The 25,677-nt window shown below is 30.8% G+C and overlaps 3 protein-coding genes across 4 annotated transcripts; all 3 read left to right on the top strand.

The window, feature by feature from the left end:
- Positions 1-1,400: 1,400 nt before the first annotated feature.
- LOC101251520 (uncharacterized) lies at positions 1,401-6,859 on the top strand. Of its 2 annotated transcripts, none has more exons than XM_004230856.5 (11): positions 1,401-1,554; positions 1,646-1,743; positions 2,119-2,224; positions 3,080-3,178; positions 3,270-3,335; positions 3,701-3,817; positions 4,111-4,185; positions 5,200-5,302; positions 5,427-5,474; positions 6,123-6,244; positions 6,317-6,859. In XM_004230856.5, the coding sequence occupies exons 1-11, from the start codon at positions 1,495-1,497 to the stop codon at positions 6,407-6,409; spliced, it is 987 nt and encodes a 328-aa protein (XP_004230904.1). In that variant the 5' UTR covers positions 1,401-1,494; the 3' UTR covers positions 6,410-6,859. The 2 variants fall into 2 exon arrangements, with proteins under 2 accessions (XP_004230904.1, XP_010315325.1); XM_010317023.4 differs by having other exon boundaries at positions 1,457-1,562.
- A 178-nt stretch (positions 6,860-7,037) lies between these two features.
- LOC101244131 (uncharacterized) lies at positions 7,038-9,239 on the top strand. The gene has a single exon (XM_004230922.5). It carries the CDS (start codon positions 8,407-8,409, stop codon positions 8,992-8,994), a length of 588 nt encoding a protein of 195 aa, XP_004230970.1. The 5' UTR covers positions 7,038-8,406; the 3' UTR covers positions 8,995-9,239.
- Positions 9,240-18,633: 9,394 nt separating this feature from the next.
- On the top strand, positions 18,634-20,613 carry LOC101246874 (protein SHI RELATED SEQUENCE 3). The gene is made up of 2 exons (XM_004231382.4): positions 18,634-19,131; positions 20,046-20,613. The coding sequence occupies exons 1-2, from the start codon at positions 18,855-18,857 to the stop codon at positions 20,414-20,416; spliced, it is 648 nt and encodes a 215-aa protein (XP_004231430.2). The 5' UTR covers positions 18,634-18,854; the 3' UTR covers positions 20,417-20,613.
- Positions 20,614-25,677: the final 5,064 nt, after the last annotated feature.

The raw sequence follows: 25,677 nt of genomic DNA, 5'->3' as shown, positions 1-25,677 counted from the left end.
CAATATTATTCCTTTAGAATCGATTGTGATATATGTCCAAGTCTCAATGTTTGATTATTATAAAAGAGATCAATGAATATTAAAATGAAATTAATCGAAAAATAAATATTATGAATGTAATATATAAATAAAGACAATATATATCAAAGGTAATATTTCTTCAATCAAATTTGAGATTCTTAAGATAGGTACAAGTATCAATACATTTATTTTTGTGAAGGTAAACATAATTAGACGTAACTTTTTAAGAATGAAAATATATAGTAAAACAAAACTAAAAAGAGTAATAATATAAGTGAGAAAAATAGCCGAAAAAGATGTAGACAGACAAGAGAAAATTTTCTTATTCTTTCAAATATATTCAAGTATTTCTCAAAATCTTCAACTCGCTCTTTCGTTAAACAGACTTGGAAAAAGGAAAAATTGTATAAATAGCAAACTAATAATCTAAATTAAATAGAATAGTTAGGGTTTGATTTAATTGTGCTCCATAGCAAACATTAACTAAAATTTGTCAGCGTCTCTCTCCCAGGAATCTCGCTCGCCACTCTCCATTCTCGCTCGCCTCTCTCGCTTTTATACACAGAAGTGTATAATTCTGTTTCTGTTTTGTATAAAGCGAGAGAAAATTGTATATACACATGCAAAAATGTATATCTTCGTGTTATACACTTAATTATACAATTTACAAATATTTTACTTCAAAAATTGCAGAGAAAAAGGTCAACGAATTATACAATTGCGAATTATACAATTGCAGTGAAATACAATTTTCTCTAGCTTTATACAACAGAAGTGTATATATTGTGTTTCTGTTTTTGTATAAAGCGAGAAAAACATATATATTTTTGCTATAAACTTATAATTATGCAATATACATACATTTTAATTCGATTCAACTATATGCAAAGCAAATTATACAATTGCAGCGAAATAGGCCAGCGAATTATACACTTGTATATGTATAGCGAATTATACAGTTTTTATGTTTGCTATGGAGCGCAATTATGCAAAGTTTGCTATATTATACAAATATGAATTTTTTGTTTGCTATATGTGAAAGTTGTCCTTGGAAAAAAAGATAAAAGTTAGTTGATGAGCAAAGATAATTGTCCAGCCTAGCCCAATAATAGTGGGGCGTTATGGGCTTAAGAAACCATAAGCCCATTACAGTTCAACTTAGACTGCGTCACGGAAAATGTTCCAGCCCAAACAAAAAGTTAACCAAAAGCCCATTAAAGTTCAACTTGGTCAGGGATAATTATCCAGCCCAGCCCAATAATAGTGGGGCATTATGGTCTTAATGAGTTAAGAACCAAAAGCCCGTTACAGTTCAACTTAGTCCAGCCCAATAATTGTGGGATGTGGGTCCGGTATCATGAGATGAGAACCGTAACGTTTGGCTATGTGTCTCCCTCTCAGCCTCTCTCCCGCCATTCCTTAAAACACCGAGAAAAGAAAAAAAAAAAAAAAGTACCAAAACCAAGCTCGAAAATGGCAACTATTTTGTCACTAAACCCACTTGCTATTCGACGATTCTCTTCAAATTCACAGGTTATTCGGTACTCTCTTCGCATTTTTCAACTTCCAATATTATCATTTTAAGTGTTCGTGATTCAATGTTTTTTTTTCCCTTTAAATGCAGTGTTACTTGCATAGAACAATGAGAATTGGGCAAGCAGCGATTCACTTTCAGAAAAATTATCCAGTTTCTTTCGTGGGTTTTCTGCAATTCAGCAAGAGGTTTGTCAAAATCTCTTAAGAATTCTCAAGTATTGTGCTTATACAATGAGACAAAGGGGATTTTGTATTTCTGGATTCTGAAAAAGAATGAAGAACAAAACATTATAACTCGAGAAAAGCATTAAACATTATGTGTCAATCTTATATAAAAGTGTATAATAGTATATAAATGGTGCTTACTCACAAATATATATGGGTTAAATCGGGTATAATTTGGTATAATAGTTTATTGGCGTAAATAGTTCTCTAAAAACTCGTTTCCTTTTTCAAATTCTACCAAGAAAACACAATTGCTTAGTGATGTGCAACTACTTTTCCGTTTTGTTTTAGTTGACCTACTGATCATCAAGTTAATGGTTTGGGTATATTAAGCAGGAGAAATTTCATATGTGCAGTCAGTAAAGATGCTGAGGAATCTTTCAAAAAGACTGTGGAGGTTGATAGGCTTATAGATACACTGAGGGAGGCAAGTGATAAGGAAGTAAGTAGATTTTCTCACAATTTTCTTCAGGACTCTCCCATGGGCATATTTATAATGGTGGTGGCCGGGTCAACATTCACGCACCTCGACTGATCCACTACTTATGAGCTACCTCCTATTACTATATTAGTACATGTAATGTGCAACTCTATTCTCTGAGGCTTAGACAAATGAGAAGCAATCACCTAACATATTTTGCCTTGATATTTGAACCACGATTTCCCCATGATCCATTTATGCTTGTTCTCAATATTAAATTCTACTCATCTTTATTGTAATGAATCACATTTTGGAGATCAAACATGTTTTGCATTCCATCTGCCTATACTTATATTCTCAATTTTATTGTTCAAGGACATCGGATGCTTACCTTTAACAGTTACTTTGTGCTAGTTCTTATACGACATGCCTCTTATTTGCATTCAGTTAAAGCATTCCGAGGGACCACTGCTGATTAGTTGGCAAGATAGCTAATAGGGAAAATGTACTGTGTACCTGCAGCAGCTTCTAATTTGGGCTGCTCTTACATTCTATTGCATGCAATATCTTGTCAGTTCAGAAAGCACATGGCAATGTTGTAGTCAACCATGAGGCTGCTGGTGTGGTTGTCAGTTGTTTTATATCAATTAGCTTGCCTCTGTCTCTTTGTTGGGAATGCTGATCAGCCCTCTCATTGTAATGCATCTGTTCCTCTGTAGTTTAATTTGGTGGATTATAGGTTTGAACATACATTGATACCCTTAAAGAGCTATGAAATAGAATGCTATACTAGTTGTCAAATTGGGACCATTTCTCTATTCGAGCTTTGATCTACACGGATGAAAATTAACCTTTATCTTTCTATTATTGTTGCAGCTGCCACAGATAGTTGTGGAGAATGTTCTCGCTTTCAACGAGAGCTTTTGGATAAGACTTGCAGCTAGAGCAGACACCTGCAAATCCGACGATGACAAAGCATGGTTCCATTTCTTATTATTTCAGATGGTGTATGCTTCATTACTTCTTTCAACTTGTGGAATAAGCTTTATTGACTTTCTTTTTACAGAAAGACTATGAAGAGCTGGCATTGACAGTAATGAACATCGTAGATCGTCTTGTTCACAAAACAAATGTATATATTCTATTTCCTTCCTGAACTACACATACCAAGTGTATATTTTTGGTCCCTACCTGATCACAAGTAACTTCTCTTTAGCATATATATTAAGGTCTGTACATGTAATTGGAGAGATGGAGATGAACAATGAGGAGAAATTGTCAAGGATTTTCCTATTGTCCTATTAGTGTGAAGTCCCATGGAGAATCCATGCCATGGTTGAGATCCCTATAGTGTCATTAGACATACCTTGTATTTCCCTGCCATATAATAGAAGTTTATTTGGTGCTTATGTATGACCAAAATAGTAATACATTTTATGCTTCATTTTTCAAATGAGCAACAGACAGTTTCTAATGGCATTTTCTTTCTCCCGGCAGGAAAAGATAGAGGCATCTACTGACGTGCTCAAAGCAATCTTAAAACCGGTGATTGATGAAGTGGAAGAAATTTCTTGGCCTCTTAGGGATCCTGAGGCTGTCAGTCTTATGGAGAAAGTATGTCTTGTCATCCTGTCTTATTTGATCTAGTGTTCAAAGTGAACTCTTTTGTAGTGCCATGCCAGAGTCAAGAGTTGAAGTGAATATCATCTTATAAAACTAAGGGGGTTCAAGAAGGAGGTTGAGGAATAGAACTATGCTAGAGCTCTTACTTATCAAAACAAAATTATGCTAGAGTTCTGTTGAGTGTTTATATAGTCTATTGTACGTAGAATTTCTTTCTTTTTTTATGTGATTTCTTATTATTTATGGCTATGTGCTTAAGTGATTTTGTTTTCTTTAACATTCAGGAAATAAATCAAAGGGAGCAAGAAGGCCAACTTGATGAAGGGTTCCTCGCAGAAGTCAATGCACAGCTGCGGCAAGTGAGTCTATTTGAATTAATGCCTAGTTCTCTTTTTTGGTTTGAGTTTACTCTGGGTCTTTGTGTGCTGGCCTTGTCATTTAGTTCCATGCATATTTTATTGTTTGTTCACTCTCTCTCTCTCTCTCTCTCTTCTGGGAGGAAAATTACCATTGACATGACGAACCTTCTGCTGAAATTGAAGATTATAACTTGGACTCCAGAATTCACTCTCTTTCATGTATGCAAATTACTAAAGAGAGCAATCTGTCAGGGCAGCTAGAGACACATACCGGGTAAACAAAATAACTTATAGTACTGGACAAAAAGAGTGTATAAGTGGAACATGCGTCTTTTAATTATGAGAAATTCCAAGGAATTAAAAAAATTCTAACTAGTTATCTGGTGTAATGTTTCCTAACTAACACACTCCTACCTGCTGATTTGCCATTATGACTGGTTTTCTTAACTAAAACAAAGGGTAGTTTTGAAAATAGAAATGGCCTCATACCACGCCTCGCCCCTCCTTTTAACAAGTCTTCATTTGTCAGACTCACTTCTTCAATTTTTATTGCCTTCCCTGACGGCCCCCCTAATAATAAGATTACCCCTTCTTATAAGAACTTGTTCTTCTCCCTGTTCAGTTTAGACATTATTTTGTTGCATCAATCTGTTTCTTGCTGTAAATTATTTTTGTAATTGAATGGAAGATGTGAACAGTGAATAAATACAATACATAAGGTGCTAACTAAGAAAAGAAATATCGAGTGATTCCTATAGATCTGCAGTGATCCCTATAAATCTGCTGCCTATATATAGCTACTATGCATATTACTAAGATTAAGTCTATATACATTCTTTAACAATTTTTAATCACGATCCAGAAAAACAATGTTTTCAAGCCACAAGCAGAATCTATTATATGAAGATTGATCTCTGTAGTGCAGTTTCTTTCACAGCTATGTTTCTCGGAATCTATTATATGAAGAATAAGATTCACAGAGATTGGATAATTACAGAGTTTTTTACTTTGTAGGCTACAAAAGATGGGGACAAGCCAGGACTTGAAGCTATGTTACAAAAGGTTCTGCAATTGTATGCTTCCAGAGTGCTGTCAAAGCGAAGTTATGCAAAAAAAGGTCTCTTTATTGCTTAACCTCATTTGTAACTAGAAAAGTATAGGTCCATGAATTGGTTTGCCTGGATGTTCAATCTGAAAACAAGAATTTGTAATTACTAATTCTGGATTTGCTTTTGGTGCAGGAAATGAAGTGTTAAAAGCTGAACAGTTTCTTGAGACCATTATCAAAGGTATCTCTCGATTGTGAGCTTATCACAAACCGGCATCACGGGATTTATAATCTTTCAATTGCGAGACCACCTCATATTTGTTTAATCAATTCCTCAACATGTGCCTCTCTCACGTTCCACGGATTGCCTTCTCAGTTTGCCATCGAAGGTGTATTTCAGATACTGATAAGGCCTCATATAGATAACACGGAGCAAAAGAAATCAAAAACTGATATGAGGCATAATAAGCAAACTATTTAAGAGGAACAAAAATGGATGAGATCTGCTCAGAAACCATGGGTGGATGTTTTTGAGCTTCGTTAATGGAGGTCAGGTGTTGTAATAGGTGTTGAGTTGGTTGGCGTGGGACTAATCCTCACAGACAGAGTCATAACTCTTTAGATGAATAACCTATAGTTTCAGATAACCACAAGGGTAAAATGCATCTTTTTAGGGGTAAAAGATGGACCAAATAAACTCTCTAGAGGCAATGAATTTGTCAGTTGAGATTGGAATTGGACATACATGACTTATCTCCCATTATGGAGTATGAATAGCTTTTACTCACTCTCTAAGGTCCATTTACCATCAAATGTTTTGCCTTGAACTTTACGATTGCCTCAAATGTTGATTCACCTCACATGAAATTCACTTCTCCCTTTGATACAGCACCAGAGGAAGTATGGAACAAGCTCTTGCTAGATGGCATGACTCTTGGAAAAGGTGATATTTCGCCTGAGGAATTGTATGCTGTTATTAAGAAGAGAATGGAACGGACTTTGATACGTACGGTAGGGATTCAATAGTTGAAATTTGCTTTCTGGCATTCATTGAATGGTTGTTGACATGGTTTACTCTCTCAGGAGGGCGGCTCGTATCAGCAGCGAGTTCTGATTGAGTATCTGAAAGGTATTGAGTCAAGAGCAGGGGAGATTGTCAGAGTACTCCAAGGTTGAGACATTCTAGTAAACTAGTCATTGCACCTGGAGGTACCATAAGTCCACATTCTTTATAGGAAAAACATGATGATATATTATCATTTTTTTACCATGCATTACTGAGCAGCAATCTGAGATCTACTATGAACACCCTTGAGGTATGAGGTTCCTATCATGTTTAACATCTTCCATTTTTGTCCCATCGTTTGTATCATTCGTTTTCTCCTCTCGTGTCTTGCCTTTATCCAATTTCTCTTCTCCTGACTCGTAATAAGAGGTCGCTTGTACATTCTACCTGTAAATTCGAAATCGCGAGTTTTTCAGAGTGCAATACCACAATGTAGCCGTGCAGTTTTTGAATTTTGTAACTGGATTTGCATAGCCTGCATTAATCCATTGTAAACTGGTGGAACTGTACTGTGTCCTTCGTTAATGAAATCTATCAAATGGCTTTTCTTTCATAGTTAACATTGAGCTGGTGACCTCACTTGCAGCATACTGCATACAGCTCCACAGTTTCAAGAGTTAGCTACTTCATTCCACATTGTTTTCGCTTGGTGTATGCATTTACTTTCCCTGCTGTCTAAAACTCAAATTGCCTGTGTTTAGGTTGTACTTACTGGTATTTTATTTTATTACCTTTTGTTTTTTTATACCATGGTGTCCTTAGTACGCTTGCACGGGTTCCTGCTACCTCCCGCTGGCACATATACCAGGAAGAACTTTTATTCTGTCCTGTGAATTTTTATTTTATCATTTGCTACAGATATTTTCTGGTTGACGGGAGTGTGTAAAAATGCTTTCTCAGTGCTATCGCATATACAAGAAAAATCTAAAGCAAATAACACAGTATGTTGATATCAACTACTTGAATGAAAATTCATGAACATTTCATCTATCCTCTCGTGGAGCATAATATGTGGATTTAGAATTTCAAACTTTATTGATTTGTAAATCGTGTTTGAATCAATATCTTTGAACTCTTATAACAAGATATATGGGAATTTCATAGTTCTGATTTTACATGTGCATTTCCTCAAAGATTTGCTGATATTACCAATTAATATATGGATACTACATTATTATTTTAATTAATATGTAGAAATTTCCATTACATGGACTTTAAATTGGAAACCTTTATTGTGATATGAATTTACACGATTAGTCAAATCATGATGTTAACTCTTATCAGCAATATTTGTCATCATCATCTATATCAAGTGAAATTAATTACTCTCCCTATATAAACTATTTTCAAAATGTGATAAATATGTAAAATTACAAGAAGGATATAAAATATATTTACATTATACAAATTATAAATCCTAAATCTTTTCTTCTATCGTTCCTCGAGGGTCAAACTATGATGGACAATAATAGAGATGGAGGTCTCTTGAACTTAGTTTTCTTTTAATAAGAGGAGAGTTTTTTATAAACAAATAACTTTTTAAAATTATATAACAAATTAAATCGTTAATAAAAATAAATATTAACCTTATTCCGACCCCTTGAATATGTCGTTTGACTATTCAAAGATATTATTTGAAATATTAAAACAAACAATTTGTTACCACACGTTAACAACATTAATAATATACAAATTATTTCGACCATTCAAGTTAAATCCTTTTTCATTTCTTCTATCTTTCCCTAATTGCCTTCTCCACATTTTTGGGTCAAACTTATCTAAATAGAAAAAAAAATTGTTTGGTTTCTATTGTTTCACGTTTCGTGTTTTACGGCACCGTTTTGGATATTCCATTATTAGCATTTCGGTTTATTCTACTAAACGGTGGTACCATTTGGTATATTCTACTAAACGCACGTAATTCAACCAATTAAAATGCAGCAAATAAACAGGTGGACCAAAGTAAAACTGCCACGTCACCTCAACTGCTCTCCTTTATTACTTGTACGCATTTTCTTTCTTCTCATTTAACAAAGAGAAAACTCCTCCCCAAGTAAACTACTTCAATACAAACCCTTATCATTTTTCAAGAAAATCAGAAGCCAATATGTTGAGAATCCTTGGAAAAAATCTCAGAATTTCTAAATCAGCAACAATGGTTGCTAGATCTGAGTCAGAAATTGATGCCCATGATCTGTTTGATGATTTGTCTTCGTGGGAATTTGTTAACCCTTCTGATGATGAACAAGAAGATAGCTACTCCTTCACTGATCAAACTGATGATGATGATGATGATGAGTTGATGTTAAAAGAAGATGACTCATGTGAAATTGGGTCTCCATCTTCTGATATCTCGATGAAATCGGAATCAGAATCGGGATCTCCGTTGCCAGTTCAAACAATTGGTGCATTGGTGGTTTGCCATGTTGGGTTTAATCATCAGGAGAAGTATTCTCGTGATGATGATCAGGAGGAGGACGATGAAGAGGAAGAGGAAGACGAAGAAGAAGAAGATTACGACTATGATTTGGATGATGAGTTGGTGCCAAATTGGTTGAGTGATAAAGTTGGGAGACAAAGGATTAGGAAATTGGGGAAAAGGGCTTGTTCGAAGATGAACAAATCCAGAAAGGCGCCTCATGTTTTTAATAGGCCTGGATGTGTTCATGGTAAACATGGATTTGGTATGCGGTAGTTATGTCTAAAATAAATCATTTGCAGGCTCAATATGGATGAACAAAAATTGGGAAGTTAAGTTTTAGGTTAATTGATTAACTGGATTTGATCTGAATATAATCTTGATGTAATTAGGGCTTGTGGAAATTAAGTTGCTATCTAATTTGCAATTCTTTAGCTTGCTTTTTAAGCCTAGGTTATTTACTTGAATTTGGATGTAAATATCTGAATTTATCTAATGCAATTTGAATTTCAAGATCCAAATCTTTCTCATTGATATCTGTGGTTTACTTTGTTGTTGTTGTTATTACGATTCTTGCGTATATGTGCCACACAACCTTGCTATGTTTCTGCCCATTACCTTCTTTTTTTGCTTTGATTTTCTTGAGTCTAGGTCTTCAGAAACAGTATTTTTATTGACAAGTTTGTGCCCACTACCTTTTTGGTTATTATTGCTTTGATTTCCATGAGCCGTCCTTCAGAAACAGTATCTTTTTAACTTTGAAAGATAGTGGTAAGGACGACGTACCCACTTCGTACTCCCTCCACTTTGTAAAATTTCAATGGGTATGTTGTTATCGTCTTTTTTCATTGCTTTTATTTGTCCTATGTCATCTTTCACTTTAAGAAAGAAAGCTAAAAAGATCAGTTTTGGGCTCTTTTCTTTAAGGTGACAATGTGCTTGTCTGGGGGCTCTTCTCATATAAAAGAAAACAATTCAGAGAGCTATGAGAAACTCTTTTCTTGTACTTGCTATGTTTTTTGTTGTAGAAGTGTTGAAACTTAATCATTTGTGTGGGGTTTTTTCCACATGTAAACTGATACTAGCTGGACTTGCTTGTCACTTTATCTTGCTTCAGAGGGGGGAATGAAATTGTTTGCTGCATTCTCACGATCTTGGAAGATAAAAGTTCACTCTCCCATGTTCAAGTGTATATTACAAAAGGAAAAATTTATTCATTGCCTAGGAATTACGAGTAGGAATAAAGCTAACTAGCTAAGGATTTTTGATGGCAAATACTTCGAGTGTTTACACCAATTTAACCTTAGGGAAAAAAAATGGGTAAGTATCAATGATTGATTTCGATGACTTGAATCTGTGACCCACTGTCAATGATTAATAACCTTACCTTGTTTCAAAGGTTTCTCTTGACTCTTTCTCAATTTAATATTAGCACTTATAAATTAAAGTGAGCATCACATCACCGATTAAAAAAGTATATAAAATATTGAGAAACGGCCGAATGATGCTAATATTTTGTTAGAAGTTGTCACTATCTGAAAAGCTTAAGTAATCATGAGTGATAATGTTGACATGATGTGAAGTTAAGGAATAAATTGGCACCTAATTTAACACAAAAATGCAGACAAATAACACTACCTTTTTGTGAGGCTGCACTATAAGGAATAAAAAAATTGGTTTAGGTTGAAGTAAGCTCTAGAACTGTTATTGGACAATGATTTATAAAGTCATTTGGCATGTTTCATGATTGATGTTATATTTGGAATATGAACCCGTACTTCTCTTGTGGCAAGGATTTCGGGGTCGTTTAGTATGAAGGTTAGGGATAATAATTTTGAAATAAAATTAGGATTACTTTATGTTGTATTTGGTTAGGGTTATATAGTAATTTCAAGATTATTTATTTCATCATTTATACAATAATGATGGGATAAGTTCACACATATGAGATTACTAATCTCATGAGTTAAATTAATCCTTGGGATAACTTTATCTATCTCATCTCCTATACCAAACAACCCTTTATTTTACCTTATTTACACCGTATGCTCAAAGGAACAGGTCGTGATTGAGAAACTGAGAAAACCATGAATGAAATGCAAAATTGACCACTCTGTATGTTAATATCCACTAATCAATTAATTGATTATGTTTCAACATCAAATTAGCTGGGATGAAACTATATAACAATTTATTTATTTATTGCATATATTATTCTATTGCAGTCTTCTTCTAACAAGGTCCTTGGATTAGTGGTTGACATGTTGTGTTGGTCATTCATCAATAGACTTGTGGATGTAGCAGTTTTGTGCGATGGGCCTGTTTATCAGCCCAATTAATTGGGCTGAATTCATATGTAAATGTTGGATTGCTCTTATAATAAAGATTCAGGAAGAAAAAAAAATTACGCAATCATATCTATGTTCTTTTACAAATTACAAAATTTCTTAAAATTGAAGGATTTCTGATACATCATTCGACGTTTCAATACATCACTCCCCAGATTCAAATACAACTCAACGCCTGCTACATTGCGTTTCGATTTCAAATACGTCACTCAACATTCTGATACATCGCGTTCCTGTCTAAGATATGTCATTCAACGTCCAATACATCGTGTCTCTATACATTACCTTTGTTGATACAAGACACACTTTTCCCGATATATCGCTCAACGTCGCGATACATTGCGTCCCGATATATTATCTTTGTTGATACAATACACACTTGTTCCAATACATTGCGTAAGAGTGATGTATCTAAGAAAATGAGAGCGTAAGAACTTCTATAATTTTTCAAATAGTAAATTTTTTTAAAGAATATGATAGAATAAGTTATATACTTACATAGTTTTTCTAAAAAAGTAACTAAGATACAAAAGACATGTTTTCTTAATACAAAATTTAAGTATTTTCTTATAAAATCTTAACATAAATAAGTGAAAATTAATGTGCAGAATGAAAGAATTGGAAGAATTTTTAAATGTCACATCTTCTTTTGAGGGGGGAGAAGAGAACAAATAATGAGGTCAATCACAAAAAGATATCCTCGGAGACAAATAACACGTACTGATTTGGTGATACCATATATTGTAACTATTCAAATGGACTTACATACATTTGATGATTTGAAAAAGATTTCAAAAACAGAAATAATTTTGGAACAGTGACCTTCTTGTGTGCACAGCCCTAGTACTGTAGTGACTGTGAGTGTGTACTCTAAAAATAGTTGATAAATGTATAATATATTTATAAATCCATATATAATATGTGTATGATTATGTATATTTAATGTATAATATATGTATATTGATTAAAAATAATATACATAATAAATATGTCTGACTATTGACGTGAAGATTCACCATTTTTGTTAAGTTGAACTTGACCCTTTCTTTAACCATTTGATACTACTAATTTATTGAGCTTGATTAATTTGAATATAATTGCATTGGACAAAGCACTACGATGGTGGAAAACGCTCCTTACTAAAAGGTTTTTTTTGAACCAAGCTCATGAAATTCAAGACATATTTGATCAAAGAAATTCAAAATATAAAAAAATAGTACATAGAGAAATTGAGATTCAACTTGTACTATAGGGGTAATTTGGTAGTTGGCAAAAATTATACATGTATTAATAATATAAGGATTACTTATGAAAAATTTATATATTGTTTTATATATGAATTAAATATTCATATATTAGTTATTTCTCCTTGCATCTTATATAAAATAATACATATATTTCCTCATAATTCATTCATGCATTCGTATTAATTTTATACATAGATAATTTACTTCCTAATTAGTTAACAAATGTGATATTATTTATATAATACTTAAATACATGTATAACGCAACTCACATCCAAACCAGCTATCGCACTACCCCAAAGTTACATAAAAGATAATTGAAGTTGTATTTAGAGTTAAAAATATATGGATTCCATTCTTGTGATATATTCATAAGTTTGATACCCACTATTGCTGTCTTATGAAATATATCAGCTCAAACATTTTGAGAGAATTGAAACATTACCATTTTAGTTTATTAGTGGAGAATCCAATATAACCAAATAAGAAAAAGCCAAAAATAAAGGGACATAGTGGAGAATCAAATGAGGGAAAATGCCAATTAAAATCTCATAATTAAACAAGTTTCTCACAAAGCGACGCAATTAGTAAAGCGATTTGACATTTGTTTTTTTACAGGGCCAACATGTTTCTGATGAAAAACAATTTTAAGCCACTCACTTATTTTCCTTACTTATTATTTAAATTTTATTTATTCATTCATTTTATATATTTGGTATCTGATAGTGACTTGATAATTATTTCTGTGCTTTGTGGGGTTGACTTTATAAGTTTACATTTAAGGATGTGGATAAATAGATAATTATGTTAGACAAGTAAAATAAATTGAAGCGCGTACTAAATAATGATATGAACGCATGAACTAAATAAGTATGGTAGTGCTCATGACTATAAGTGAGTGATTGTTACGTTTTTTTTTTTTTTTGTTATTTTTTTAAAATAAATATATTTTAAAACTTCGAGTGAAATTCGAATTCATAACATCAAGTATATGCTTAGGGTCAAGACCATCCAAGCATAGAGTAATTATATTACGTTTTTCTTTGAATTATATTTATATATTGTTGATATTATACTTATTTGATAATATTTTGACGGTGCTTCAATTAATCCGCATCTGTTTTTAGTAGTGTCCGTCGCCTTAAAATGTACGGCCTAATATCCAATTATAATGACTATATCCAAAATAACCAAAGTGTTTTAACTACTGTAATCTCATTTTTCTAATATATTATTGGTCATGAATTGTCATGATATGAGAAGTATATGAGATCAAGCATAAGACCATTAAAAAGAATGGTGTAATTTTTATATTTGTTGAAATTTTAATGGATAAATTATTTACAATATGCTTTAATGGGAGATAGCAAGTAGATGCTACATTTATTAATTGAGATATATGTAAGTTGGATTTGACACCTCTATTATTGTTTTTTTTTAAAAAAAAAAAAGTAGTTTGGATGGCAACATCTCAAGTATTTTCAACCATGAAAAACTCCTATTTATCAAAATTCTAACTTTCCGCATACATTTAGCAAAGTTGGTTGTGATAGAAAAGGAATAAGTACCAACATAAGTTTGTGTATACTGATAAAATTATAAAAGTGCTTCACTCTTAATTATGGAGAAAATTTAGTAAGAGTGTCACTCACTAATTGGGCCTTCAAATTTAGTCGAAGTTTTAATTAGTCGAAGTTTTAATGTACATTTAGATACTAGGTGGAAAGCAAAAAAAAGAAAAATTGTAAAAATGTGTATTTTTTTATAATTAATTTTTTTAAAATAGATCTGATACATACATGACAGAATTGTTAGAATTGAAAATAAGTAGGTGTAAATGCGGAAGCTAGCAAAGCAAATCTCGAAAGATCACGAGTAAGAAGACAACGGGAAATATACCAAAACACAAAGATTTAACGTGATTCGATCAATCGACCTACGTCCAAAAGGGAGATGAGCAATCCACTATAAATTAGAGAGTACAAAATACATAGAGAAACAACCTCAATCAATTCACTAGAAATACCTTCGAGGTTCACACAAGTGATAATGTATCAAGCTTGTGACCCATAAATTCTCCCCCTAACCAGAACTCTCAAAGTCTTTTAAGACTACATTAACTTATCTATGGTAAAAAATCTAACAAATAAAATCTAACAATAATTTGATCATATACAATTAAAGATCAGACATTTATGTTAGAGACTCAATATTTCAACACATAATTTTACATTCATATCCATTTTGAGTGAGTTTAATTGTGAAAAATAAGTTTCAGATATCCTAAGATATACTTAATTAGTTGAGTATTTTACGAGGATAAATGTGAATTTGTCGATATTTGAGAAATTAAAAGCACAAAATTCTCTAAGAAAATAATAATACCTGTCCCTATCATTTCCTTTTTCCTTACTTTTTTCAATACTTTCCAATGACACAATTATTATCAGTGAAGCCCCACTCCTTTCTTTTTCATCCAAAATCCGATACTTTTAAACTAGATTTGTTTGAAACGAAGGATAAAAAATAATTAACTTTAAAATAATTTTTTATTTCATATTTATTTGTAAAATAGATCATAAGATAGACTTATTTTGAATTTAGGTATTTAAAATAATATTAATAATAATATTTTTATTCATACTAAGAATATAATACAATTTTGAAATTTGTCTGACTACACTAGCCCTTAATTCCTAAAGCATCTTTGTGTCACTCCTAACTCATTTTTCTCTTCATTTTTCAGTTGTCACTCATAACTTCACTTGTCCAAAAATTTAATGTGTATCACAGTTTAACAGATGACACGTGTCACCACCCCATCCCCCCTCTTTTTCTGCCCCTACAACTTACCATACTTTGTATACAAACACCTGCAGAATATGAACATTAAAGAGTGGTAATAGTCCAATAAAATTAAGTCACCATTACAAATCGAACCCAAAAGTAAAAAGAGAAAGACAAAGATAAGAGTAACTGCCTAACTTGTCATATCAATTTAACCTTTTGAAATATTTGACTTTTTCTTTTACATAATTGTAGTAGCAACTTATACTATATGTAGTATGATAAATTTATGAAAAAAATCATCTTAAAGAAAGGAAAAATGTATGCGTACAAAATTAAGGAGGAGGCTAGCCTTTTCTCTTGACATAATATATATTACATACATACATTTTTTATGAGTTAATAAACTATAGGTGCACACAACACATATAACATCAAGAACTTTTATACTATGTAGTAACAAATAATTCTCACATAGAAGTCCATTATGATAATTTTTGTCCATGACAAATTTGAATTATCCCAGCTTTATTTAAAATCAGTTGAATTGCTTCTTCTTCTTTTTCACTTTAGCCATTATTGGCTTCGTCTTCCTTTCTTCTCCTCTCCGTCCTCCTTCCTTTTCTCTTTTTTTTTTCCGTAAATTTATCACTAAACGATGTATAGTGGCTTTTTATTAAACATAAAAATATCAATCAATAGAACTAAGTGCAAGGTGAAGTACCTAACGTCTACTATCTAACAGACAGTTAGAGAAAATTAAGTATTTTTTGATCACCATAAAATTTGTAATACGAATAAGGATGCTTAAATACTGTAAAAATATGTCAATCAAGAAGAAAGTTAATTTAGCTGTCTCAAACTTTCTATTACAAACATATCAACTTAAAAAGATTGATGGACTTAAGAAGATTGATTGTCCATCAAAAAGGTAACTTAAATTATTTTTCTCTTGTCTTTTCCTTCAAACTTATTCAACAACACTTAATAATTCATACTTTCTTTATGGATTTGTTGGATCTTGTTGAACCTATTGATACAGTCAAATGGTTCTGCTTTGCCTGTCGCATCGGTAGATGTCTTGGAACAAATTCTTCAGTTATTTTACTATTCCAACTATGTTGCCTTTCATGTGTCTTCTTTTATCATTTTATTGCTTCCACTTCTTTATTGCCTATATGATATATCTCCTCTTTCGCCACTCTATCGAAGTATATGTCGAGCATATCTTCCTCATCTTCATCAAGGGAATTCTCCCCCAAGTCAAATATACTGTCTTCCTCATCTTGATCAAGAGAATTCTCGTCCAATCAATTATATTTGACACTAAGGCTCTTGACTCATTCTACTTTGCAATCTTTTCTCGTTGTTGCTTTCATTTTTCTTTTCTTTTTCTTCGATGATCAATCATTTATTTATAAAGTTTTAAAACTTAATTTAAATTTTTTGTATACTAAAATGAAAATCTTTTTAAGAGAATTATATATCAAAAAGTCTTAAACGTTTGAGATGATTTCATATAAAAAGAAAAATTGAGACTCTTTAGAGAGAGTTTTTGGTTAGTGAGAATTCAATAAAGTAGAATTATTTTCAATAAAACGCCACATTCTTCATAACTAATAATCCCTTAAACTATTTCTCATTCTTTTCTTTATTCTTTAATCAGCTTAATAAATAAAAAATAGTTTAATAAATAATCAGCGTTATACTTCATGAATAGTTAAATTATATTCTATATTTCGAGTTTATCATAATTCATAATGTATAATCAGTTTAGAACTCACGTATAAATAAGTTGCACTCAAATTTTTTGAATGTATTATAATGTATAATTGTGTATATTTTCTATGACCTTTGACTATTTTTTATATAATAAAATATGACTATATATTAGAATATTATTGTATATATATAATTTGAAACCTTCTTTTAATTTTATAATTTTAATATTTTATATTTAAAAAAATGAAATTAAAAAATTACCAAAAAATATATTTTTTAAAACGGAAAAGGGCCTAAAATACCTTTAACGTATTGAAAATGGTATAAAATTACCCTCATCCACTTATTGGCTCCAAAATATCTTTCTCACCCATCTATTGGGTTCAAAATACCCTTGTCATCCACCTTTTGGTTCAAAATTGACCACTTATTTAACGGTGTTAAATCTAAACTATTTAAACATTTTTTAAATACACGACGCACAACTATTAGTTATAATTTAACTTATTAGTATAATTTATAAATCAATCCACTACCCACCCATTACTAATGAAACCCCTTCAAATTAATAAACTCGTCACATTATTAATGCAAAAACACAAAAGCTACTGCCAATTGATTTTTTTTTAAAATTTGAGGCAAAACTATCTATAGTAGTGAATTATCATACATTCAAGTGTCTCAATAAAAGTTAACGATAAACTTAAAAGTCTGACTATGTTCATCTTAATTACTCTGACGTCTCAATTATGTGATGTTACTTCATAGGTATTTTTTTTTTCAAAATAATATATTAAAGGTTTTAAAACAAATCATAAATATTTATAAAATTATATTCTAAAAAGTGCATGAATTAATTCGGGATGTATTACTTTTTTACCTTTAATCATAAATTTCTAATTCAATCTTGAAAGAGAATCCTGTTGAAAGTATCCTCCTAAATAAGCGGCTCAACCTAAATTTAATTGGGGTTTCAATTCGAACTCGAATAATTTTAGATGTCAATTTCAGGAATCTATAATTTCATCGTGTTCTAGTAATGTTTATGTCGATTTTGATATTATAATTGGATTATTAATTGGGTGGGGTTTAGTTAGTAATGAGTGGCTAGAAAGTTGATTTATAAATTATATTAATAAATTAGATTATAACCAATAGTTTAACGTTAATTATTTTAAAAAATATTTAAAGAGTTTAATTTTAAAACAATTAAACAAGTGATCAATTTTGAACCCAAATGACAAGGATATTTTGGAGTCGGATAAAAGGGCATCTTGAACCCAATAATAGATGAAGGGTAATTTATATCATTTTCAATATTTTAAAAGTATTGTAGACCCTTTTCTGCTTTTTAAAAGACTAAAAATAGCGAAAACAAATTCAAATAGAAGAAGTAATTAATATGTTACTGTCCTCAATAGTAGCCAGTAATTATCCTGTGGTATAATTCTGCAACTGTTGTCACTGTAATGAACTCCACAGAGTGAAGGCAAATGATCCACAGTACACTGAATCACGTGTATGTACACATAACAAAAATTAATACTTTTCCTTTTTTTTTTTTCAAGATTCACTATTCTTCTAATTGATGATTAAAAAAAATGACATATTTTTATATCTGATATTAACAATTTATTTTGAATGAAATGGTTTTATCCATACAAATATTTATAATTTATTTTAGATTATAAATTTCAAAATTTTTTCTTTCTTAAAATAATACATGACAAGTTAAATTATATCACATAAATTGAGAGGAAGAATGAGTAATTAATTCAGTATTGGTGGAAAGGTACCAGAAAAAAAGCAATGAAAGGAACCCCTAAAAGTCCCAACATATAGTACTCTAGAGCCATGAACTCTAAAAAGAACCAAAGAACCAAACACAAATTCCCAAATTTAGGAACAGAGAAACTTAACAACAAAAAATACTTAAGCATTTAAAGAAGGGAAAACCAAATGGTAAAATCAACTGAAATTAGTGGTGTATTTATCGTAAAAGAAGTAATTATAACAACGATTAATAGTTCGAGATGATGAGGAGGGAAGAAGAAGAAGAAGGAAGAGTATCGTCATCATTAAGTAGCAGTAGATGTCAAGATTGTGGAAATCAAGCCAAAAAAGATTGTACATATATGAGGTGCAGAACTTGCTGTAAGAGTCGAGGGTTTCATTGTGAAACACATGTTAAGAGTACTTGGGTCCCTGTCTCCACAAGGCGTCCCAGGCACCATCTTCTTCATCACACTACTATTCAGCAACAGCAGCTTCAAAATGGGCCAAACCCTAAAAGATACAGATCAAATGAAGGTAATGTTGTTATCATCACAGTAATGTTGTATAGATCTCCACATACTCATCATTGTACTTTAAATCTATTCAACTTTGTGACTATTTTCATAATCTAAAAAACCTTTTTCCACCGCTGGATGACAGAACTAGAATTTTCAATAAATTGATTTAAAATATTAAAAAAATAAACACACGAAACTATATATAACTATAAACCTAAGAAATATAAATAGGGTCACAATTTAGTAGAGAAAATGAAGATTTTCAGTTAAGTGGTTACAATATAAATAAGTAAACATATGAAGAAGTCAAGAAAATTCATCATATATTATAAATACATAAAAATAATTATATATAGTGTAAAAATTTTCACCAAACAGAGTTCAGATGAACCCATTTCCGCTTCTCACATATTTAAGTAGATAATGAGTGAAATAATAGCGGATCTAGAATTTACAGTAAAATTCATTAAATGAAGAAGCAAGTCAAGAAAGAGGCACCATTCAATATTTATTATTATATATAATTATAAAAAAAAAATTTAATCGTGTATATATAATATTCTTTTACTCCCCTTAATGATCCGCCCCTAGGTTGTGGTAAGAATCAAACTCAAGACTCTTATCTGGTAGGATATCGTGTACAATGTTCTTTGTGATTTTCTAGTTTAAAAGCTTAAGCAATTTAAGATATACTTTAATTTAGAAGATTATACATATTCAATAGTAGCTTATGTACAGAAATAATGAAACCCTAACTATTGTAGCTTTTCTGTGTATGGTTGGTACCATTTTCAAATTACTTTTACTATAGTACTCTTGGAACTAATCCTGTTAAATTTTCAAAAAAAATATATATATATTTTGTGCTATATTGTCCGTGTATATTAATTAAACTCTTTATTTAAAAATGGTGTGTTGTTTTTGATGTAGTGATAGGTGATGATCACGAAGGAGGTAATTTTCCGGGGGAAGTGAGTTCTCCAGCAGTATTTCGATGTATTCGTGTAAGTTCGATAGATAATGTGGTTGATCAATATGCATATCAAACATCAGTGAAGATAGCAGGACATGTTTTTAAAGGAATATTATATGATCAAGGACCAGATAACGAGAGTCCTCGTTACAACAATTATATGGCTGGAGAAAGTTCGTCAAGTGGCTTTCAGCTTCATCAACCTCTTATTTTACCTCCTACTACTACTACAACTTCTCCACCACCATCAACTTCGACTTATCCCAATCTATTTAGTGCTTTTAATATGCCTGGTACGCAATTTTTTCAATACCCAAAATCATCTTGAAATAAACTTTCTTTCATCAATTTAACTTATATACATTTATTAATTACCATTTAAATGTTGTATTCTGAGGTAAGACGTAGCCCCCTTATCTGTATCTTTTGTTGGAATATAACATACACTACCTTTTGGTAGTTAAACCAAATAAATAAAATAAAAATACATTGACAATGTCACTGTATTTTAAAATTTATTATGGATGATTATTTGTACGAACCTAATTTAATTACCCTTCTAGTTATCTCTCGGTATTTTGTTATGTGCAGTGCAATGGTAAAAGTTAAAACAATGTGCATTGAACATTGAACAAAAAGGTAAGAGATAAAGAAAAAAAAAGATTAAAAAAAAGTATAAAATTCTAATGAGGAATTATTGGTTGGCATATGGTTCTGCAGTTTGTCTTATCATGAATTTCCCCCATCCAATTGTTCTAATCTTTGATTAAGGGAATTAATTATGTCTGATTTACTGGTTGTTTATGAATATCGAAGCCACTTTTCTCCTGATTACCCGTTTCTTTGCCGGTTTAAAATGCACGTATCCTTTTTAATGGACACAAGGACAATAAGTGATTCTTGGACCATATATTTTAATCATCATGATGAGTTTTACTTTTTTCTATTACTCATAACTAACAGTAGAGTAATTTTATTTTTATTTACACTCTCGCATTAATTAAAAGAGACTATGTACGTAGAGAATAAATAAGACAGGACAACATATTATAACAGATTAAAGTAACATTTTAATTTACATTATGAATGCATATAATTTGGAATCATAATTTTAATGTATTTAGGGTGTGCAAGTGACTTCACCCTCCCCCAGTGACCAATTAATTATAGGCCATCGTGGGGAAAGTCCTTTTCTTGATTTCTTTTAGAGTTAATTAACACAATAACCAAATCATAGAAGAAAGTAGGCACTGATGCTTACCCACTATAGCTGTCCCCTTGTTGCACGTAAAAAGTTCAACATAAAAATCCAAGTTTTCAAAATTAAATTATGGTGTTACAGAAAGAATGAAAATTGTTAGTGTTATTGAAGAGTCTTACATCTATTGGTTTATTAAGAGATATATAGTCTCTTTAATATGATTTGGGTGGTTGCTCAAGATCCATTGTTTCTTTACTGTTATACTATGAACTCAAATAGGTACACCATTCTCTTTGTATACATCTTTATTTCTATGTCAATTATGTGTAAATTGTAATTGTTGTGTTCTTCTTCTTATTGATTTGTGATACGTCTATTATTCTATGACATTAGAGTTATATTTATATCTAGGTAGCTAGTTCGTAATTAATGCTTAAGATGCCTTCGATGATAAGCAAGTGTTAGACATTGATCATTGTAGCACTTAGGACAATGTAAGGGAATCCTTGATTAATGTAAGGGGCCCTCAAATATGATTAATACTTAAATTTAAGTATCTTGAAGCAAAAAAAAAAAAAAATGTTGGGTGGGCATCTTGTGTTAGAAGATACTGACTTGAGGCAAAGAAAAAAAAAGTAGTTAGTAAAGCCTCATTTTTAACCTTTAGAGATATGCACACACCAATACAAAGGTAAAGGTTTATGCCCCTATCAATGACACAATGTTGGAATATATACCTCTAAGTGATGAAACTAATTAAGAACTAGGAGAATAAATTAAATGGATATATTGTAAGGGGAGTGTATGTTGAAATTTGAGTCTATATATTATATTGTTTTTATAATTGTAACATCCGGATTAGATTGAACCTACTAATTTTATGGGGGTGTTTGCTATCTAATAAAATTTGAATTTTGGGATTTGATTGATTGATTCTCCGCGAGTTTTTGTAATTGATCTGTTGCTGAGATTTGAAAGTGAAATTTTATAGTTTTCAATAAAATTTATTTCATTGATTACTAGGTCATATTTTTGAGTGTGAAATATGTGATTGTCTTATTTTGAAATGTTTACCACATGAAAAAGACTCACACATGGGAGGGAGATATCTAAGATTTAATGAGACTCATATTTAATAGAATCAAGTAAATTAATAACAATCTTTGGTAGAAAAAAGATTGTACAATAATTTTTTGCGATTTGATTCTTCCCTGGATCCTGTCCATAACAAGAGTTTTAGTAAACCAGACTACCCTTTTAAGTAAATTAAAGTTTTTCTTTTCGATTAACAATATATAAAACTTGCTGAAACGATCAAACATTTCAAATATAAATGCTAAATTCCTCAAGGGTGCATTCTCATTCATACCTAACTTCTAGGTGACTTTCCTATTTAATTCTTGGAAAAATGGCCTAAAATATCCTTAAAATAGTAGAAATGGTACAAAATTATCATTCATTCACTTATTGACTTCAAAATACCCTTCTCACTCACCTATTGGCTTCAAAATACCCTTGTCATCCACATTTGAGTCAAAATTGACCATTTTTTTTTACGATTTTAAATTTAAACTATTTAAATATTTTTAAAAATATTTGATGCTCAACTATTTGTTATAATTTAACTAATTAATATAATTATAAATGAATCTACTGCCTACCCATTATTAATTAAACTCCACCCAATTAATAAACACACCTCATTATTAATGCAACAAAAGAAAAACTACTGTCAATGTGTGTTTCTAAAAATTTGATGCGAAAATGTCTGTAGCAGTACATTATCATATATTCAAGCCTCAATCAAAACATATTATAATCCAAGTATATAAAATTATTGATAAACTTAAAAGTTTGACTATGTTCATCTTAAGTTTTTGTTCGTCTCAATTATGTGATGTTACTTAATTGATAACATTTTTAAAAAAAATAATATATTAAGTTTTAATATTTGAAACAAATCATAAATATTTATGAAGTTATATTAATAAAAGTACATAAATTAATTCGAGATGTACTACTTTTTTAACTCTAATTATAAATTTCGAATTCAAGCTTGAAAAGAATCCTACTGAAAGTGTCTTCCTAAATAAGCGGCTCAACCTAAATTTAATTGGGGCTTCGATTCAGATTCGAATAATTTTGAATGTCATTTTCAGGAATCCGTAGTTTCATTGTGTTTTAGTCGTGCTTAGGGTGATTTTGATATGAGAATTAGTTTATTAATTGAGTGGGGTTTAATAATTAGTATGAGCGGGTAGTGGATTGGTTCATAAATTATATTAATAAGTTCAATTATAACCAATAACTGAACGTCAAATATTTTTAAAAATATTTAAACAATTTAAATTTAAAATTGTTAAATAAATGATCAATACTCCAAAAATATTTTAGGTCCTTTTCGATAGTTCTTTAAAGAACCCTCTTTTCAAGGAAGGCTTACTTTTCGCGGAAGGGGATCCAAGCAAGCAATTTCCTTCCCTTTTTTTTTCTTGTTTCTTAAGCAAAGAAACATGATAATATGGTAGTGATGTTTCTTTGATTATAATATGGTTGGAAATTTAATTAACATATAATTAAATCATATACTTTAGTGGCCTTGGGGACCAAGCACATGATCAACAACTTTTTTCTCTAAAGGAATAGTATCTATATAAAGTATTTTAAGATTGTTTTTACAAGTGATCTTTGGACTTATTGAGGAGATCATGATAGAGTACTGTGCTTTTCCACCACATGGCCACCAAAAAGAAAAAAAAAAGAATCAGTACTTGTACGGAGTTCATGCATTTATCAACTCTTTCAAATTTTATGGATAAATTATGACCTCCAAATTATGGACAAAATTTTCTGTATCTAATACCTTGTGTTTTTTTGTTTTGCTTGTACCTTATATTTTTATTATATATATCTCTGTTTGTTCAAGCTAGCAAATGGCCTGATGGTAAAGAAAACAGTTTTATTTCTGTTCGAGTTAAATTTAAAGTGTGGTAAAATGATAAACAAATACCAGCTAACAAACTTAATCCTATCAATGATTTATCAAATCATGATTAAATAGAATGTGGAGGATATTGGTTGTTTAAGAAGAGTGAGTTGTTGATTTTTTATAATCATTTTTTTTTCTATCGTAACAATTCTTGTTCCCCACCTTTTAGCGTTCTAGCAGGGCTTTATGTATTAAAATTAGAATACACTTTGAAAAATAGATATTTGCGGTCTGAGTCCTGAGATAGAGTGATTTTTTCTCTTGTCGATTCAGTGGATTTCAACACTCGATGTTACTTCCATCGCCCGACATTGTTTGTCATGGTCTCTATTTTTAGAGTCAAATTATATAAACTTTGAAACATTTTTAAGATGTAACTTTTCATCATATTAATATACAAAAATTGCAATTTATACTATTTTTCATATAGGTTTTAAATATCTATTTTTTTTTTAATATCGAATTAATATGATCTAATTTAACTTTAAAAATTAATCAAATTGACTTTTAAAAAACGCAACAGCACAAACAATTCTAGACGGAGGAAGTAAAAGGGTGAAAAATTTAATTTAATTGGCCACATGAAGTGTATCTAATTTTATATTTCTAGCTATTATTACCCCCGAGAGTTGAATGCATGTCTGTCAATTTTTTTTTAAGGTGAAAACTACTCCACAACTAATAGTACGGGGATTTGGCATGATCCCAAAAATTTATCATTGTACAAGCTGTAATTTAGCTTGTTATATGGCGTAGTCAAAAATTTTATGAATGGTGTCTAGAAATTATATAAGAATATGTTTTTTTTTATTGAATGAGTGCATTATAAATTTCAAAAATAAATTATGTAATATATAAGAAATTTTTTTGAAAAAAATACGTAATGTACATGAAAAAATTTGAAAAAAAAAGGGGAAAAAATTGAACTAGATATTTTTAAAAATAACTACGTAATATACATGATTTTTTTTTGAAAAAATATGTTAATACATGAAGAAAATTGAAAAAAAAAGGAAAAAGATGAAAGGTGCCCTAGAAATTTTAAAAATTTAACTACGTAATATACATGAAAGTTTTTGAATTAAAGAGGTTTAAATTGTTGTTGGCGAGATTTGAACTCGCAAAATCATAAAAGTGTGGCTCTTTCAAAGCACCTTAAACAATTAGGCTACAATACCTTGTTATATTAGGGTGTCCAAAATACATTATTTAACCATTTTATACAATATTTTATTTGTATATACAATATAATTTCTCGACGAAGAGAGTGCAAGTAAGATACGTAGCTACGCTCCTGGGTTACAGATTGATTAATTATTACTCGTTGTTCTTCATATACAATTGTCTTTAACACTTTATTCGGTAATTTTATCTTAAATCCTGCATTAGTTTACAAACT

Source organism: Solanum lycopersicum, chromosome 1, assembly GCF_036512215.1.
Source record: "Solanum lycopersicum chromosome 1, SLM_r2.1".
Lineage (NCBI taxonomy): Eukaryota > Viridiplantae > Streptophyta > Magnoliopsida > Solanales > Solanaceae > Solanum > Solanum lycopersicum.
This window is presented reverse-complemented; position numbering and strand designations above follow the sequence as displayed.

What these genes read in the sequence shown, in the direction of transcription:
- LOC101251520 (XM_004230856.5), top strand. Translation starts at nt 1,495, where the DNA reads ATGGCAACTATTTTGTCACTAAACCCACTTGCTATTCGACGATTCTCT. An exon ending in TTTCTGCAATTCAGCAAGAG is followed by an intron (nt 1,744 to 2,118) that starts GTTTGTCAAAAT and finishes TATATTAAGCAG; the next exon opens with GAGAAATTTCATATGTGCAG. An exon ending in GCGAAGTTATGCAAAAAAAG is followed by an intron (nt 5,303 to 5,426) that starts GTCTCTTTATTG and finishes CTTTTGGTGCAG; the next exon opens with GAAATGAAGTGTTAAAAGCT.
- LOC101244131 (XM_004230922.5), top strand. Translation starts at nt 8,407, where the DNA reads ATGTTGAGAATCCTTGGAAAAAATCTCAGAATTTCTAAATCAGCAACA.
- LOC101246874 (XM_004231382.4), top strand. Translation starts at nt 18,855, where the DNA reads ATGATGAGGAGGGAAGAAGAAGAAGAAGGAAGAGTATCGTCATCATTA. An exon ending in AAGATACAGATCAAATGAAG is followed by an intron (nt 19,132 to 20,045) that starts GTAATGTTGTTA and finishes TTTTTGATGTAG; the next exon opens with TGATAGGTGATGATCACGAA.